The sequence below is a fragment of the Uloborus diversus genome, chromosome 7 (assembly GCF_026930045.1).
Source record: "Uloborus diversus isolate 005 chromosome 7, Udiv.v.3.1, whole genome shotgun sequence".
NCBI classification, from domain to species: Eukaryota; Metazoa; Arthropoda; class Arachnida; order Araneae; family Uloboridae; genus Uloborus; species Uloborus diversus.
Genome location: NC_072737.1, coordinates 164,437,144 through 164,457,199, shown reverse-complemented (window position 1 = coordinate 164,457,199; position 20,056 = coordinate 164,437,144). Strand labels below are relative to the sequence as shown.

At 35.4% G+C, this 20,056-nt stretch overlaps 1 protein-coding gene across 2 annotated transcripts in view; it reads left to right on the top strand.

The window, feature by feature from the left end:
* The window catches only part of LOC129226116 (probable 39S ribosomal protein L24, mitochondrial), a 32,457-nt gene extending 12,889 nt beyond the window's left edge, over positions 1-19,568 (top strand). For both annotated transcript variants that reach the window (XM_054860715.1, XM_054860714.1), the window contains exons 5-6: positions 14,286-14,422; positions 19,334-19,568. In XM_054860715.1, coding sequence (XP_054716690.1) covers positions 14,286-14,422; positions 19,334-19,470 — 274 coding nt within the window. In that variant the 3' untranslated portion in view covers positions 19,471-19,568. The remainder of the gene's footprint in view (positions 1-14,285; positions 14,423-19,333) is intronic.
* The last annotated feature ends 488 nt before the right edge of the window (positions 19,569-20,056 follow it).

Genomic DNA, 20,056 nt, shown 5'->3' with positions numbered 1-20,056 from the left:
CTGTGATTTATTGGATTTCGTGAAAGAAAATTATAATCATGTGCTCGCAAGTGAGAAGGGAAACATATACTCATTTTGAAGTGGCTCTTTTTAGTTTCGGTTCCATTTATAATGGGATTGGAGGTGAGATATTCTAGCAAGGGGTTTTACTTTTATGTTCATTTGGTAGCCATGGTGAACACGTTATCTTTCCGAGGAGGAAATATCTTAATTTATGACTGATCCATCTATGGATCTTTTTTGGGTCACATTGAAACAACTATAAATTATTTTTGTTGGAGTTCTTCATACAGTAGTTACTTTCGAAAATCATACGCTGAAAAAGAAGGCAAAGAACTTAGAGGGAGATGTGTAATTTGCTCAAAGCAGAATAAAAGGCGTAACACTATGTATGAGTGTAAAATGCTCAATGCGCATTTATCTATGCTTTGAAAATTTTCATGCAGCTTTAAAATATTAATTGTTACAATATTCTTCAAGTATTTCATAATATTAAGCGCAAATATTTTTCCTGTTTTGTAGAAAATATATTGTTTAATTTTGGTACTGTTAGTTATTGTAAAAAACAATATATTTTGCATTTTTATTGTTAAATATCAATTATTTTCATCCAATTTTTGGTTATGATTGAAGTTTTGATATATTTTATCATATATTAAAACTGGTTTCATTTCTGCTTAAAGTATACATTTTATCCATTTTTAACACGCTTTTATTAGCTTCACCTGTATGTATGTATGTATGTATGTATGTATCTTGTAACGGAATCTTGCAGCTCAAATTTCGCCCACTTCCTGCGATCGGATTCTTTTGAAATTTGACACGCGACCTCAGACCCAATGACAATGCAATATTCTACAGTCAAATTAATTAATTAACTCTTTTAATTGTTAGTTTCCTCCAATTTTAATCAATATTTTGGCATAAATCCAACAATGTGAAAAAGGAAAAATTAAAACAAATACATTAAAAAATGCTCGCAAAAATTATTTTAAAATATCTACAAAAACCTTTAATTTTTCTGCATCAGACAAAATTTGTTCCAATGTTCCAAAGTAATTAGAACATGAAATATAATTGTTTTTAACTAATTTCATGCCAAAATTTAGGTGAACCTTCAATTGGAAATTCATTGCTGATCAGACCATTGTTGAACAAAACTTTTATTCAAATGCATCTCAAATTTTCAAAGTAATATAAATATGATTTCCGCAATCATACATTGATGACTCACAGTAGCTTCCCATCGGGATGCCCTTGACTTAACTTTAAGATATTACCTTGCACTCGTTTTATAAATAATTTCGTCGCCTGATAATTCTCCAACATAAGACTAAAAAACAGAAAAATAAAATAATAGTGTAAAAAACCAAAAAAAAAACACGCTTTCGTAGCAAAATGAACTAAAAAGTGAAAAAAATCTTTGGATGATAGTAGTTGAACAATCACTTAATTTTAATGTAATGCAAAAAATCATGGGGGGCTTCTTATCAGTTGTCTTGAATTTCTTCCATTTGTTGTCCAAGCGATAATGTTAATAGACAGCACCCCACGCTTTTTTGTATTACATTAAAATCAAGTGATTGGTCAACTACTATCATCCAAAGATTATTTTTCACTCTTTAGTTCATTTTGCTACGAAAGCATGTTTTTTTTTAGTTTTTTAAACTATTATTTTATTATGTATGCGTACTTTCCGAAATTGCGTATTGGACTTAGCGGGAGAAATTGCCCCGGCCTGTGCGCACAGTCCGTGTGTAACAGCTGCCATCCTGAGGGAGCACTATCTTCTGCGGACTGCCGTCCTGAATGCAGGTAAAATGAGAGAGTTTTGTTTCCCCTGGCTGCTTACTGTTGGTTCCTATTCATGCTTTGTGGATTGAGGATGTCAGCTTTTAGATAAGGGTCAAGATCAATAGAGAGGGCTTTTAACAATGCATAGAAATTTCGCCGGCAGGTCCCTCATAGTGTCACGTTTCCTTTGTAAGCACGTGTCCATTTTCGACTAGCAAATCGCTGGAAATTATCTCATTCCAGCCTGCCAGATCTCCAGATCTGACAACCAAACGGCACGTACTTGAGGGTCACGGATTTGGACAAAATTGTAGATATAGGTCCATTCCCACTAGATATGAACGCTGGTAAAGCGGTTTGACTGCATAGGCCCTAGTTTGGCTGCAACGAGGATTTGAATTTGCTAGTTTGGCTCCAAAAATGCAATGGCGTTTCCTGGAATTTCCGACTTAGGTACAAAGAACGTTCTCCAAACACATTTGGTGTCTTTTGTTAGTAGAGCAAGTGGAAGGGAGAACATTTATTTATTTATGGGCATTATTTAAGTTGCTTGGAAAGTCGAAACGATCTTGTTTTTTTTTTTTTTTTTTTTTCATTTTTTTTTTTTTTTTGATGTGCCACGTGCAATAAATCAGAGCTTTTTCTCCTCCGATTTTTGTTGCTTGTTATATAGAAACAAATTTGATAACAAATGGTAAATATCCAGTTAAAGTAACGATAAATACTTTTTACTAGCAGACAATTAATATAAAACGAAAATAATTTAGTTTTTGCAAATGATAAATATCATGTAACTATGCTATTTTAACATTCAAGTTCTTGAAATTAAAAGTAGTATCCAATTGCAATTTGAGAACCACTTATTAAAAATAGTATTCAACGTAGTTAATTCAAAGCCAAGTGCATCGAAATGACTCATACTGTAGTAGAATAGCAGTAAAAGGAATTAAAATGGTAAATTTAAAGGGAATTCTATTACATTTCTGGGTCCAAATTAGCAACTTTGGACCCCTGTTGCGACCGAACTAGGGCCTATGCAGTCAAACTGCTTTACCTGGCCTCATACCTAGTGGGAATGGACCTATGTCTAGAATTTTGTCTAAATTCGTGACCCTCAAGGTCGTGCCGTTTGGTAGTGAGCTAGTTTTTGCAATAAATGAAATATGTATGTGCATATATTTATTAAGATAGGATTTGTATTGTTTTGTTTTTAATGCTATTTTAATGTAATAAACAATTAATTTGCATAAGTTAACTAAATCATGCAGTCAATAAAATTTTAGCTTAAAAAATGGCAGGGTATAAAAACTATTAGTTTTTTGTAACATTATCTAAAATTGAAATATGTTAATGTTCTTGAATGAAAAATATCATCTATTTTACTTGGAAAATCTTGTTAAGTTGAAGTTTGAAAATTAATTTTTATAATATTTGAGTTTGATAACATTGATAAACTATTATGCAATTTAATAGATAAAGGCTTTTGTACATGTATTGCTCAAAGTTAAAAATTTTAATTTAGTAAGAAGCGATTTTTTAAATGTAGACTTTGATTAAATTAAATAAAACTCAGAAAAAAAACCTCTGGTTTAAACCAGGAGTTTTAGGTTAATCCATCGCTTTCATATATCAGTGTTTGCTGTTTTGGTGCTATTAATAAATCTTCAAAGGTTTTTCCTTGTCCTATTTCTAAGCTGTTGCATAACTTAGATTAATGAAAAAACAAATAAGGAAAAAACTTTTTTGAATGCAGAACATATTTTCACTGTGTGAATCTAATCTTCCAGAACTCGCAGCAAAAGGAGTGACATGAGAACTTGTGCTTGTGAGAATTTTTCTCACTAGCTGTTCCTCTCAAAACAAAAAATTTTTTTTTAGTTGAAAGTATTTCATTCACTATCTTAATATGTATATTTCTTCTGTGCTTGTGTTTGTAGTCATAAGGCTTTTAAACGACTGGACCGATTTTGATCAAATTTTTTGTATGTAATTAAGTTGATCTGAGAATGGTTTCGAGTCGCGATAGACCAAATCAGAAATTTTTTTGTTAATTAATTAATTAATCAAAGCTTTGGATGGTTCCCCAAATGATTAATATTTATTTTAACCTATTGTTGAGCGAGAACTGAAATCAATATTTAACCTGTTGCCAAAAGGCAGTAAGAAAGCCAGCTCTGCAATTTAATAAAATTTCCTACTGTGATATGGCAATTGAGAACAGATAAAATGCAGAGAGAGAGTGAAGCTTTCATTTCTTGAAAGCAGCGATTTTAGGTCCCGTGATATATTTTAAAGTAAAGTACTGGAAAAAATCGAGTTTCTTTCACTAGGTTCGACAAACTCCAGACTCCGACTCCAAAAAGTTAGGGCACCTGACTCCGACTCCTATTTCTGTGCCCGACAATTAGTCAGATTCCAATTCCCCGACTTCGACTCTGACTTTGCAGCTTTAGCAAAAATTTATACAAGGAGGACAAATGACTGACTCCGATTCTTGGATATTTGACTCCGATTCCTTTATCCCAAAATGAGATTGACTCTGACTCCGCAGCTATGGTTTTATCTGTGAAATAATTATTGTTAATATATGACTTGTTCTTATTTTCACGCTAAAGTTTTAATTTAGGTATTCGGTTTTCGGCGGATAAACTCAAAGTCCTTTATGTTTCTACATAAAGATATGGGCAGACGATTTTTTTTTTTTTTTGACAGTGAAAATTATTTCTTTAAATTGACATTTTATTGTTCTTATTTATTTTGGTAAGTGCATTAATTCTTTTTAATTTTTTTTTTTTGGCAACAGGGGAAAAAGAAACGATTTTTTTTTTTTTTTGATATGATGTATTTATTTTAATGAGCTTATTAATTTTAATTATTATTTTTTCGTTTTGAATGCTGTTAAACAATTTTTTTTAATGGAAAAAAGTGTATTAGCTGCTTTGTTTAAAAGGTGCTGCTATTTTATTTGTTGGTTTATTTATTTTTTTTTACGCATCTAATTTTTTAGATCAGTAAGGAATATTTTATTCCTAGAAATCAGCTTAAAATATTAAAAAAATATGTTTGAAACAATTTGCGATTTTAGCTATTTTTGAGAATCGGGTACTAGAAAGTAGTATGGGATATACGGGAAAGTAGGCTCGTTTAGTTCTAGATGGAACTTCTTGTTGTGGTAACAGTAGTTATTTTTTATGTGCAAAAGTAGGGGGTTAATTTGTTTTTAACATTTTAATTCACTATTTTTTTTTAACACCTATCATAGTTTATTAAAAAGAATAAGATTATTTTCAAATTGTCTTGTTGAAAATTTCATTATTTTCATCTGCAATATTTATTTTAAAATCAATAATGCATGAGAAAGTGCATGAACACGGATATCTCCTTTAAGGGACAGTTTTTCTGTTCTGAATCCAATTGAATAGAGTCCTCCACATATTAGTCTCTGATTAAGGGGCAATCACATTTAAAAATTAAAAAAAAAAGGTATGTATGGGTATGTCCATGTATGAAGGGACACCTCTATTTAAGGGATAAAATTTCTAGTCTCCTAGTGTCCTTCATTGTGAGGTTCTGCTCTAATTGTTTTTGTTAAGTTATGTGCCAAATAGTGTTCAATAAAAGATTCCTTTTCTTCTTAAAATCTATATATTGTAACGGATTCGGTGCGACTTCCACTTTCTTGAAATGAAGACACAGTTCTTGATAAAAACACAGGAAATTTATTTACACTATGTACAGGAGAAACCGTTAACAACTGCTAAATTATTCATCAGCAATTATCACACAACACCGTAAACTCAACGTTTACACACGTATTTACTTCCAAATACGAAAACAACACAGCGAAATGCCTCGCTGTAAACAGAGCAAAATGCTATCAGTTCGAAATATCAATCGAAACTCCTCCGTTTATCCAACGCTAACGGCTTTTATAAACATCGAAGAATTTTCTACAACATTCTTTCTGCTTCCAGAAATGCGTAGACCGTTTTACAACTACACTTCCATTGATAAAATCAGTGAATGAAATAAGAAAAAAAAAGAATAGGGGGTTGTATACTCTAGCCATATGTTAAGGGGTTGTATATTCATTACGGGAAACTATTTACAGGTTACGTTACTACAATAATTACTATTTACAGAATTTGTAACATTGCCCCCTTCCTAAGGACTGCACGTCCCGGGCAGTACAATCCCCAGAAAGGGTGCCAAACTTCTATCACAAGTTTACAAATATACACATTAATTAATAACTAACAGATACAGAAAACACAATAATAACAAGAAATATTACTAAACATTAAAAGCAAAAAAAATTATCTACAACTTTTATGTTATCAACCATGGTTGTTTACGTAATACTCATGAACTATGGCCATAGTATGGGGCTAACCGATCATAATGTACAACCCTAGGTTTTGCATTAGGTGATTTTTGGATCCTCACTACGACGTCATTTAGTCGGTTAAGGACTTTGTAGGGTCCATCCCAATGCGACTGCAATTTGGGTGAAAGACCTTTCCGTCGGATGGGATTCCATAACCAAACCTTGTCGCCTTCGTTGAATTCATGTCCAGTAGACCTTGTGTCGTATCGGGTCTTCATCTTCTCCGCCGCGATGTTGATTCGCTCTCGTGCGAAGTTATGAACGTCTTCCAACCGGGCCTGGAGATCCTGGATGTACTCCTCAGGTGATGAAGGCGCATCCGGAGGACGGCCGAAGACGAGATCACAAGGTAGCCGAAGCTCTCGTCCGAAGAGCATCTGAGATGGGGCAAATCCGGTAGTCTCGTGGACAGCACTGCGGTAGGCCAGCAGGAACAAAGGTAGCTTCTTGTCCCAATCCTGTTGATTTCTGGATACCATAAGTGAGAGATTGTTCAGGATTGTGCGGTTAAATCTCTCCACCATGCCGTCCGATTGTGGGTGTAATGGTGTTGTCCTAGTTTTCTCAATTCCGAAAATTTGACATAGGCCCTTAAACACAGCAGAGATGAAATTCCTCCCTTGATCGGAATGAATCTGCAAAGGTGTTCCGTATCTCGAGATCCAATGTTGGACTAGAGTCTCTGCTACGGTGGTAGCCTCTTGATCTGGAATGGGATATGCTTCCGGCCATTTGGTGAAGTAGTCGATGGAAACAAGAATGTATTTGTTCCCATCAGCAGTTCTTGGTAGAGGACCCAGGATGTCGATCCCAATTCGTTCGAAAGGAGCTCCAACGTTGTACAGATGTAGCTTCCCTCTGCTTCTCTTCTTCGGTCCTTTACGAGCAGCACAGGCGTCACAAGAATGGCACCACTTCTCCACGTCATCCTTCGCCTTGCTCCAGAAGAAGCGCTCCCGAACTTTATTGAGGGTTTTCAAGACACCAAAATGTCCTCCAGTCGCACTACTATGTATTTCTTTCAAAACATCTGAAATCCTTGATCGGGGAAGTAGTAACTGCCACCTAGATGTTTTACCGTCGTCAGATTCCCATTTCCGGTGTAGCACGCCGTTCCGTAAATGGAGTGAGTTCCATAAAGTCCAGTATCTTTTTGTTGCAGGACTAAAGATGGAAACGTCCTGCCAGCTAGGTCGCCGACTGTCACTCTCCATGAACTCCAAAATTGGTTTTATGTCGGGGTCTTTAAGTTGATCTTTTCGAACTTGGTCGTCACTCCATGGATCAGGTTCTGATGATGTTGGAGTCACTGTCACCTGATAGGCGGTAGGGCTAGTCGTTCCATACTGTTTCTCGATTCGAGAACAATAGTGGCAGTTCTCAGGACAGGGTCTCCTTGATAAAGCGTCAGCATTACCGTGAGATAACCCTTTTCGATGCTTGATCTCCATGTCATATTCCTGGAGCCGCTGTATCCATCTGGCTATCTGGCCTTCCGGATTTTTGAAGTTCAAAAGCCAAGTTAATGAGGCATGATCTGTCCGAAGCAGAAATTTTCGGCCGTAGAGGTAATGATGGAAGTGTTCTACAGCTTTCACTATGGCCAGTAACTCCTTTCTGGTGACGCAGTAATTTCGCTCCGACTTTGATAAGCATTTGCTCCAGTAAGCGATGACATGTTCATTGCCGTCAATTTCTTGGGATAAAACAGCTCCGATGCCCTCGTTGCTCGCATCAGTGTCCAGGATGAAGGATTTTTCAGGCTGAGGATAGGCGAGGATAGGCGTTGATGTTAAAGCCTCCTTCAGTCGTAGAAATGCATCTTCACATTCTTTGGACCATTCGAACTTCTGCTTGCTCTCCGTCAGCTTATGCAAAGGTCGTGCAATGTTGGAAAATTCCTTTACAAACTTCCTGTAGTAGGTGCAGAGCCCCAGGAAACTTCGCAGCTGATGGATGTTTTCGGGACGACTCCAACTCTTGACAGCAGACACCTTTTCTGGATCGGTTTGTACACCTTCAGAAGAGATGATGTGACCAAGGTAGTTCACTTCCCGGCGGAACAAATTACATTTGGACGGGCTTAACTTCAGATTGGCTTCCTTAAGCTTTTGCAGCACCTTCCTAAGATTTGCCAGATGTTCTTCGAAACTGCGTCCCACGATGATGATATCGTCTAAATAAACCAGACAGGATTCGTAGGAAAGTCCTCTTAACACTGTCTCCATAAGACGCTCGAACGTAGCTGGTGCATTGCAGAGGCCGAAGGGCATCACTTTAAACTGCCATAAGCCTTGTCCAGTTGTAAACGCTGTCTTCTCTCGGTCATCAGAGTGTATTTCAACCTGCCAGTAGCCGCTCTTCAAGTCCAGGGTCGAAAACCACTTGTGTCCGGAAAGAGTGTCCAAGGTGTCGTCTATCCGTGGAAGAGGGTAACTGTCTTTCTTGGTGATTTCATTCAGTCGTCGGTAATCGACACAAAATCTGGTGGAGCCATCTTTCTTTCGGACCAAGACGATGGGAGAGGCCCAAGGACTGGATGAAGGTTCGATTACATCATTCTCCTTCATCTCTTTCAGGAGGGTCACAACCTCTTCCTTCTTGGCGAACGGTAGTCGTCTTGGATGCTGTTTAATAGGGGGGTGTTCTCCAGTGTAGATCCTATGCTGCGTTAAATTCGTACGGCCAACATCCTCCGATGTAGATGAAAACAGATGCTTGAAGTCATCCACCAATTGTTCCGCAGCAGTTCTTTGGTCTTTCGTTAATGGTGCACTCCCAATTAACTTCGATGTCAAGGACTCAGAAGACACAGTCTCGGGGGAATTGATTCTTCTAATGATGCAGTTTACTGGAGTACAAGTTGCTAACACTTCACCTTTCCGGATATTCCTTGGCCTTTCACTCACGTTGGCGACTCTCACAGGAATTACATCCTTAGAAAGGTCCACAAGCGTAGATGCTACCAGCACTCCTTTTAGGCTATTGCTTAAGTTGGGGGATTCAATGAGTCCAAATCGAAAACTATTGCTTTCTTCAAGGGAGCCAGGTATTAATGATTCTGACCTTGAGGGAATCGATAAATCTGTTTGGGCTATTATTTGATGAGCGGATTTTACATCACTTTCTGCAGGGAAAACGGCTATGTCTTCTCTCATCGAGTGCAGCTCATTAGTCTTGAAGTCGAGAGTGAAGTCATATTTCTTCAAAAAGTCCAATCCGAGAATGAAGGGGTCCGTGATATTAGCGACGAATGCCGTATGATGGTAGGTGGCATTCCCAAACACTATTTCCAAGTCCACTTTACCGTCAATCTCAATTTTGTCACCTGTCACAGTCTGGAGACTTACGCGTGGCGATGTCCACAGCAGTTTCAATCCAAATTCACGAGCCACATCTGTCCTAATGATTGTCACATTGGCTCCAGTGTCGACAATCAGTCTGCAGGGGTTCCCATTTACATGTGCGTAAATGAAAAGTCCATCACTGCCACTACTAGAAGAGGAAATCTGCAGAGCTCTAGTGGTGGTGATTTCCTTCCCTCGCGTAGCTTGGCGAGCCGGACAACTCCTTCGCAGGTGTCCTTCACTACCGCATTTCCAGCACTTCTGCTCTTGTTTCTTTTGGGCTGTTATGCTGCTCAGATGTCTTGTCAAGTCACCGAGTTGTCTCTCAAGTTCAGCGAGGTGGGACGACCTGGAATCAGACTCAACAGCTTCCTGAGTCCGGATTAGATGGCGATCCACACGGGTTGCTTCTTGGGCGGCCTCGTATCTCATCGCATACACAACAGCAGAATTCAGGTCTTTGACATCCGCCATCCGTAGAGCTTTCTGGATTTCCGGATCTCGTACCCCGTCGATGTAGTAGTTGAGTGCCAGGTTGTCCCGAACATCCGCAGGACAGTCGCAAAAAGCAAGATGAGACAGTCTTTCGATGTCCGCCGCGAGCTCTTGCAGGGTTTCTCCGGTTCTCTGGAAACGGGACTTCAACTGGAGTCGGCTGAAATCTTTCTGGCACTTCTCACCGAAGCGAAGCTCCAACGCAGATGTGAGGGCGGCGAAATCCAGGCGCTGGCTGTCCGGAAGGGTCTGAAGAATGTCCGCTGCGTCACCTCTCAGGGATGCTGCAAGATGGCAGGCCTTGGTAGCAGAGTCCCATCCGTTCGCTTCCGCCACTATCATGAACTGAGTTTTGTAAACCTGCCACGAAGTTTTCCCATCAAATGTGGCAAGTTTAATGGACGGTCGAGCAACCGATGTGGGAGCGCCAAACTGTACAGAGCTGCTTTCCGCCGCCAATCTCCTTTCCAGGTCTTTAAAGATGTCTTCTTTAAGTTGATGAAATTTTCTATCTTCTTCTTCCAGTTTATTTTCTACAGCATTGCATCGGCCTTCCACGGAACTTAATTTTTCTTCAAATTTCTCTTCGATAGCATCAACTCGATGCTCTATCTCATTAAATTTATTTTCCATCACAGTCTTTACCGAAGTAAGATCGTTTTTAATTTCCTCTTGGTTAGAAACTAGGTCATTTTTCAGCACCGTTAAATCACTTTTCAATTGGTTTTGATTAGCCGCCATATCATTTTTTAATTGTTCTTGATTAGCTGCCATATCATTTTTTAATTGTTCTTGATTAGCTGCCATATCATTTTTTAATTGTTCTTGATTAGCTGCCATATCATTTTTTAATTGTTCTTGATTAGCTGCCATATCATTTTTTAATTGTTCTTGATTAGCTGTAAAACTTGCAGTCAAGTCACTTTTTAATTGTTCTTGATTGGCTGTAAAACTTGCAGTCAAGTCACTTTTTAATTGTTCTTGATTAGCCGCCATATCACTCTTCACAGAGGTGATTGCGTCAAGAAGTTGTTTTAATTGTTCATCCATTGCGCGAGTAATCACCATAAAAATAAAGTCCTAATTCAAAAAAAGTCTTTATGAAAAAATGTCCAAAGTCACACTTACTCCAAGAAAGTCCAGAAGAAGCCCCACGTTGGGCGCCAAATTGTAACGGATTCGGTGCGACTTCCACTTTCTTGAAATGAAGACACAGTTCTTGATAAAAACACAGGAAATTTATTTACACTATGTACAGGAGAAACCGTTAACAACTGCTAAATTATTCATCAGCAATTATCACACAACACCGTAAACTCAACGTTTACACACGTATTTACTTCCAAATACGAAAACAACACAGCGAAATGCCTCGCTGTAAACAGAGCAAAATGCTATCAGTTCGAAATATCAATCGAAACTCCTCCGTTTATCCAACGCTAACGGCTTTTATAAACATCGAAGAATTTTCTACAACATTCTTTCTGCTTCCAGAAATGCGTAGACCGTTTTACAACTACACTTCCATTGATAAAATCAGTGAATGAAATAAGAAAAAAAAAGAATAGGGGGTTGTATACTCTAGCCATATGTTAAGGGGTTGTATATTCATTACGGGAAACTATTTACAGGTTACGTTACTACAATAATTACTATTTACAGAATTTGTAACAATATATACTAGAGGACCCGACAGACGTTGTTCTGTTCAAACTTTGTAAATTGAAAAGTTAAAAAATTTCAAAAAACAGTCAAGTGTTTGAACAGTTTTGTTGAAAAAAAAATAAGTAAAAAGAAAATGTTTTAAGCTGCTTGGTGACAGAATGCGTATATTTATTACAACTTGATTTATCTAATGCCCACTGAGCATTTTTTTTATTAACTATATTCTTTCTCCCATACTTGATTATTTGTTCCTTCAGCCATACAAAAAGGATAAAAAGCGTCCTCAGATATTAAATGTAAAAAACTAACTACCCATCTAGAACAAACGGAAAATCCCGCTACAGCATCCCCCATATGAAAAAGAATAAAACAATCGAAAGGCTATCGATTAAAAAAATGATAAAGGTAAAAACAGTTCTCTGAATGATCAAAAATCAATCATCCCCCCGCCCCCCCCCCCCCGCCTCCAGATGTAAAATGCACAAATTCTTCAACTATAACTAAACACTCTTTAAAAACAAAAAACAATTCTTTGAAGTTTGAAATATTTTGCGGAAAAAAATGCAATAAATTACATTAACAGTAGTTTTAAAATGTAAACAAATGATCACGCAACTCTATTGTTTATAGCCAAAGTCGCCAAGCCACCACGTTACTGTAATCCAGCCGATCAGTGAGTGAAGCTAATTCCGACCGATTAGCGGTCCGATCTTTTGAACGAAAACTTTTAAAACTTCATTTCTTGCCTATTATGTTCTTTCCAGCAAAGATAAAGATCTTCCACTGCACGTATCTTTTGTGTACAGAACTACCCTGTTGTAATTTATCTGGATGAAAAAAAATTTGTTTCGTCTTTAAATTAGATCATCTTTTCCTTTAATAATGTACTGATTAGTTTGATAATCCTTAAAGTATTCTTGACATTGGTGCCAAAATTCAGATAGATTTGAGCCAAGAAACAAATGTTGCTGGGTACGGTACTTTCTCATCATTTGGTTAGGAAAACCTGAAGCACCGATCCGGTCACATGGTACAACTACGACGACAGAACACACGTTTTGCGTGAACCTTCCAGTACTTTACTTTAAAATATATCACAGGACCTAAAATCGTTGCTTTCTAGAAATGAAGGCTTTACTCTCTCTCTCTCTCTCTCTCTACGTTTTATCTGTTCTCAGTTGACATATCACAGTAGGAAATTTCATTACAAAAAGCAGATCTGGCTTTCTTACTGTCGTTTGGCAACGGATTGAACATTTATTTCAATTCTCGCTCAACAATAGGTTAAAATAAATATTACCCATTTGGGAGATATAACCATCCATTGTTTAAATTAATTAATTAATTAACAAAAAAGTTTCCGATTCGATCCATCGCGCTTCAAAACCATGCTTGCCAACCCTTAATTACACACAAAAAATTTGATCGAAATCGGTCCAGCCGTTTAAAAGCCTTATTGTGACAAACGTTCGCACAGAAGATTTATATATATATATATATATATATATATATATATATATATATATATATATATATATATATATATATATATATATATATTATCATGCATGCTATTTAGTAGGGTTAGCACATTTTTGCTGAAAGTGGAAAAAACATTAAAACCATCCTAGTAAAAGTGCCTTTTTGCCACTTTTGTGTTAAAGTGGCAAAAATAGTTAGTTTTATTTGCAAGGATGTTTCTAAATTTTAATAATTTTCACTTGAAAGTATTTCTTTAATGTAGAATATTTAATGCATCATTTAAACAAGAATCTAAATTTACTCTCTTTGTAAAATGCTTTTTTTTTTTTTTTGGGTGAATATTGTGAATGTAGAATAAAGGGGACTGTAAATATAGTCGCTTCCCGCTATAACATACTCTAGATGTAACAATCCCAGGGTTGTAGCGAGCTTTTTAAATGATCCCAACTGAAGCCCTTTGTTATTGACATATTTTCAAAAGCTTGAAAGGATTACTAATAGTTATAGAATCAGCTATCGCAATCGGCTATTGCAACATGAACAAAAACATTTTAAAACATTTTGCTCCCAATCTGTTTCCAGTTTCTTTTCAAAAATTCTTCAAAATTCTCTTAATTATCAAATTGATATTCATAAAACTTCCAATTAATATTATGATTTAACTCTCAATAGTATAATGTATAAAGGTTTTTTTTTTTTTTTTTTTTTTTTGTATGTCTTTTGAAATCCAGCTAATTTTCCTAGCTTTTGCAATTTTTTCTGGTTTTTGCCACTGCCCTCCATTTTGTCAGCAAAATGACCAACCTTACTATTTAGTACATGTATTATACCAATAGTATTTAGTAACAAAATATAAAAGCTGATGTCTCTTGCAAAATTCATACGAAAACCCAAAGATACACTAAAACTTCCTAAGTTCCAGAAAAAAAAAAAAAAAAAACGGGTGGGCTGACTTTTTGTATAAAATTCCAAGATTTGTCAACGCTGATTTTGAAACTCTCATTCACCTGAAATTTTATTGCATTCATGATAAATTACTAATACTTTCATAAAATATTTAATCATATATCGCAGTGTTTTTTTTTCTTTAATGTTGCTTTTTATTATTTACATAGTAAGCCAACAAAAGTTGTTTGGAGGTATACGGATGAAGGTGAAGAAGTTCGAGTATCAGTAAGATCTGGTCGAATTATCCCGCTACCTAGAGCTGCATTTGAAACATATGATTACAAAGACAAACGATATTATCCTGGTAAGTTGATTATCTATGAAATTTTTAAAATGCTCTAAATGAAATATTTTTGACATATCACAATAGCTTGTGGGAGAAAATTTTTATTCATTTTGTGTGAGTGGCTACCTGTTGTTTGCTTTCTACATAAATGTAAAAGTTTACTTCTACATTCTTACTACAGTTGACACTCAATTTTGAGCTCTGTTTTGAACCTCTGAAGGTTCATAAATTGAATAGCATTGTTTCAATGAAGGAAATTTTGGGAATGTTAAGCTATTCGTAGACTTGTGAGTGTCCATATGTTAGAAGTTCTTAATATCTATCAAGTGTTGACTTAATTTTTTCCAGATGGGAGAGGAGAAAAGGGATTTGTTATCTTGTAACTGTGTTAGAACTCTAAATTTTTTAACTTTTAACTTCGTTTTACAAAAAAGGAAATATTGTATTCGCGAGAAAATTTTCACTCAAAAATCGTCCTTAATTTCCATTTTGCTCACCCCCCGAATGAATGTTGAGGTTTTTTTTTTTTTCGACTCGAACACACGTGGATAAGTGCCTAAGAACGTATAGACACGCGAAATATCCATTTTGACGATTCCCGAGTTAGTTACAACGGGTTTTCTCGTGACGTCTGTATGTACAAATGTATGTGTCTATGGGCAGATGTATGTCGCATAACTCAAGAATGGTATGTCCTAGAAAGTTGAAATTTGGTGTGTAGACTCCTAGTGGGGTCTAGTTGTGCACCTTCCCTTTTGGTTGCATTCGGATGTTCCTAAGGGGGGTCTTTTGCCTCTTTTTTTGGGGGGGGGAATCATTGTTAATTTCGATGTAAACTCAAGTTGTGTTATAATTTGTCGGACACTAGGCAATATATCGCCAGTCTTTTGGTCATCAAGTTTTATTGACAAATTTTGCGATTTTATTTCTTTTTTTTTTTAAATTTGGTTTCAATTTGTCCACTGTTGGTGATATTTAGGGTGAATCACATTAAATTTGCCAATAATGGGGAAATGACATTAAATTGGAGTAAAAGGAAGTCATGTGATGCACACATCAGCTCGTTTACTAAAAAATTTTGTGGTATGAAAATTTTGTACTACTTCTCGTAACTGTTATTGTTTATTTTTATTTGTTCCAAGAGGTTTTGGCAGCACTAATCTACTCATTTTGTAGTTTAGAGTTCCTTTACCAGACAAAGTTTTAGAGCTCGATAAAGCACAGACAAATGTCGTCGGTGGAGAAACTAGGTAATCACCTTTTTCTCTAAACTTCAATTTTAGCTCAATACTCACCTACGAGTTTAATCTCAAAGTATAATCCTAGAAGAAAAAAGAAGCTAGACTTCGACTTAAAAACTGAATGGCTTTATTTTAATTGAATTAAAGTCTTTTTTTTTTTTCAAATTTTACAAACCTTTTTACTTTCTTCTATATATAAGAAGAAAGTATGGATTCGAATAAGATAAAGAAAAGACTTTGATAAGAAGGAAGTATGGATTTGTGCAAATTTTCGAATTTTGATGGATTTGAACGTTTTTAGGTGTGCTGAGTCCATTTCGACCATTTTTGGAAAATGTCTGTCTGTCTCTGTGTGTGTGCCACATATGTGTGTGACCAGTTTTTTTGTGGCCGCTCTACAGCAAAAACTACCGCATGAAATCGAACGAAATTTGGTACACATATGTGCTCCTATGTGAACTTGTGCCCATTGGTTTTTGGCTCGAATTCCTCCAAGGGGGGTGGAGCAATTGGAACGTTTTTTGAGTTTTGCGTGACTGCTATTCCCCATGAAGTAATCGGCGGAATCAAACAAAATTTGGTCCATATGTTGCCTTTAACAGGTACAGGTCCTGATTCAATTTTGGTGTGCATACCTCAAAGGGGGGTTGAGCTGTAGAAGGTTTTTTTGTCGTTAATTGTGACTGCTGTATCTCAAGAAATAATGAACGTAATCAAACAAAAATTTATCAACAAGTAGCCCTTAGAGGGTATAAGAAATGGTTCTATTTTGGCGTCAGCAGCTGAAAAGGGGGTGGCGCAATCAAACGTTCTTTTTTTCCCATTGTGAGTGTCATATCTCAAGAAGTAATGCTACGTTCTGGATGAAATTTGAAATAAATATGAATCCATATGTAAACAGGCGTTGGTTCAATTTTGGCGCCAATCGCTCCATGGGGGGCTGATTTTTTTTTATTTGTGTGAATAAAAATAGCTTTATAATTGCAACAATAAGAAAGATAAATCATAATAGACTGTCGTTTGCGTTTATCTCGTGATTTTAATTGCATGGAAATGATCGGAAATATTATCTCAATGATTTAAAATTTTTAACTGTTGCCATCTTGTGTTTGTTAACAAATAAAATTGTAATTATTTTAAGCAAGGCTTTTAAAACAATTTTCAATTTTCATTCTTTGCTTTGCTTTTGAGATAAATCAGGAATTGGGATGGTCGTCAAGTTATGGCGTGTGTAATTTTGTTTTTGTTGGGAATATTGCTTCCTCGTTAAGCATGGTGAGGGATTAGAATCATAAAAAAGATATAGAAGAAAGTTTCGTGATGGCCACAACATACTAGTTTATTATGACATCCTATATTCATTTTAAATAATGTAATCTTAGGGCATATAAAATTTAACTTATATCCTTCAGATATGTTAAATGACAAATTGTTTTAATTATTGTAATGAAAACCAACTGATTGTTTTTATTGTAATTATTGTATAAGATATTTATTGTATTGGTATAAAAATTGTGCCCGTAATCTAATCGATAATCTTGTATCTTGTGTATTATGAGTTATGTGCTACACTGCTGTTGGAAGGCACTATCTGCAGAAGTGATTTTTGAGATACAGTGAAACCTGTGTAAGTTGACAACTTGCGGTGGGTGCACTACTACTTTATTGGTCAACTTAAACAGGTAGTCAACTTACAAAGATTGATTTATGTGATAAGGGCTAATTCCGTCCCTGAAAAAAGCAGTCAGATTAGACAGGTGGTCAACTTACAAGTGTGGTCAACTTCAGAGGTTTTACTGTACTAAAAAAAAGTGTTTTGGATATCATACTTACAATACGGAAATTTTGGAATTTGATGGGGGTTTTTTATGCATTATTTTCAGCATAAACCAAAAAAGCTAATACAATTAAGCTGAAGTACAATGGATGACAAAACTGCAAAAGAGAAAAGTTAAAAATCTGAAGTTATTGTTCTTTGCCTTTCCACAGCAGTACAGTATACTTTGATAATATAGTGCCGTGTCTCTTAAATTGTATTCCAAGAAACCCCGGGGTTCCACAGAGATCATTAAAGGTCTGCAGCATTTCTCTTTTTATTCAAATTAGTCCCTTCAAAGTGATACATATAAGGTTGAAATAAGGCTTCTTTTCTGAATAAACACCAGAAAAGTATACTGAAATGAGTTGTAGACTAAACACTCATTCATTGACTGCACAATATCATACTAGGTCAGCAAAAAATATATATTTTTTATGGAAATGAGATCTAATTCTTGGGCACTTTTAGAGCTTAATATTCTAAATTGTCACGATTGGCAGTATTGGCATTTCTACCATTTGTAAATATTGGGGTTCTTAACTTATGTGGCACAAAATACATCTTATAAATAAATTACACCTTAACCTTGATGCTGAACCTGATATGAGGACTCAACTTTTATCCAGAAAACCCAATAATAGTTACGACTGCAATAATAGTAAAACTCAATGCATTTCATGTTACTTAAGTTTTAAATTAATCTTGAATATTTTGTTCAATGTTATTTTCAGAAATTCTGTGCTAATTTCTGAAGTTATTGTTTCAAGACAATAAGTATTTGAAATAAATTTTGTTTTCATTGCAAATAAACCCTTTCTATATTGCATGCTAACTATTCTATTAAAGGAAAACCAGGGCATTTCTTCCGCTTTTGAGGATAATTTAGTAAAACTTTTTAAAATGCTGCAACAAACCCTCAAGAGGTTGAATGCAACAGGGCATACCTGCCGACTCGACTGCTTTTTGCTTTTTCAAGCTGTTTCCTGATTTTTTTCTACTTTTTAAGGTAATTTAGCTAAAACTTTTTTAAAAACAGTAACAAACCCTTAAGAGAACGAGCACAACTGGACATGCCGGCCCCATCCGCCACTTCGTGGATTGATAAAAAGACTACCAAGTGTGCTTGGGAACTAAGCCCTGGGGGTTCCACGTTCAGTGACCACTTAAACAGAACCTATGTTTTGCAACCCAGAGCTCTTGGTCACAAAACTGAGATGGGCACTGTAGGCATAGGCCACCAGGGCTGTTGCACCACTGAGTTTTTGTTTAGTTCGGTAGATTGAAAGTACAATTCTAAAACTATTTCATTCATTGAAAAGTTCTTTTTATAATGTCTTAATGTTTGTAATAAAAAAATACTATATTTTTTCTGTGCTCTTAATTGGATATTTTATGAAAAATGTATTGTTATTCAGCTTTGTTTTATAATTTTTGTGTTATAATTTCAGCTTTGATGCCTAATAAATAAAATTTGTTTATTTTCATTAAAACCTTAACTAACGTATGTTATAACAAAATTCAGTGATGATTTTGAGTTCAAACTTTCAAATGTAATAAACTTAAATGCTGAACCAATAAATTTAAATTAAAAAACCTTAATTAAAATATTTTCAACATGAAAAAGTATTGGATTTAACAATTATTATTTCATTAAAAAAATATTCCTATTTTTTTGCAGTAGAATCTACTGTTTTGTTTTTAAATTTTTTTATGCTGCAGGTGTTTTTTAAAAAAAAGTAGATATTAAGTAAAGGTTCCACTTATCAAAGAGATTAAGAATTGCTGACATTGTTCTATTCATCATTTTCATTATGCATCATTATTTTCAAAGCAACTTTTTATTGCTTAAAATTTATTTTTGTGTTTCAGAACAACCAAAAGATACTCCAGCAAAAGATGTTGAAAAAATTACTTTTAAGCCTAAGCTAATGACATTTGGACAAGAAATCATGGAAAACATGGGTATTAAAGAAGATCGAGTGCCTCGTAAAACATATTGGTATTAAAGAAATGTAAAAAGATGTTTTTAGAAACATAACTGTTTTCATTGTTATTAGACCATTTATTATTGAGTTTCTTTGAGAAATAAATGAGTGACCTCTTTTTCTTTGGCTATTATTTGAAAATTAATTTTAATCTTAATTTTGATTTGCTTAGTTAAACCTCAGTCTTAGCATTCACTGACTGTTTAATTCTCAAAATAAAATTTTTAAATCACATAGGGGAATGTGGGGTAATGTGAAATTGCTAAGGTAACTTACTTCTTTCATTATGAACACATTAGACATTTGCTTTGAAAATTACAGTACATGAAGAAAGAACCATGTATTTACGAATAAAACTTGCATAGAAACATGATTTTTTATTTTTGCAGTAAATTTGTACTCTCCAAAAATTAAGACAGGGTTCATACTCTATTTGGATGAAAAAATTCCATGACTTTTTAATGACTTCAATGAAAATTTTCATGACCTCATTATACGAAGAGAATAGCACTATTTAATCCCAAACTTGGTAATATTTGGAAATGAGCATTAGCAAAACGTCTATATGAATGCCACAGCCTCATTGAAGCACGTACTCGTAATGGAA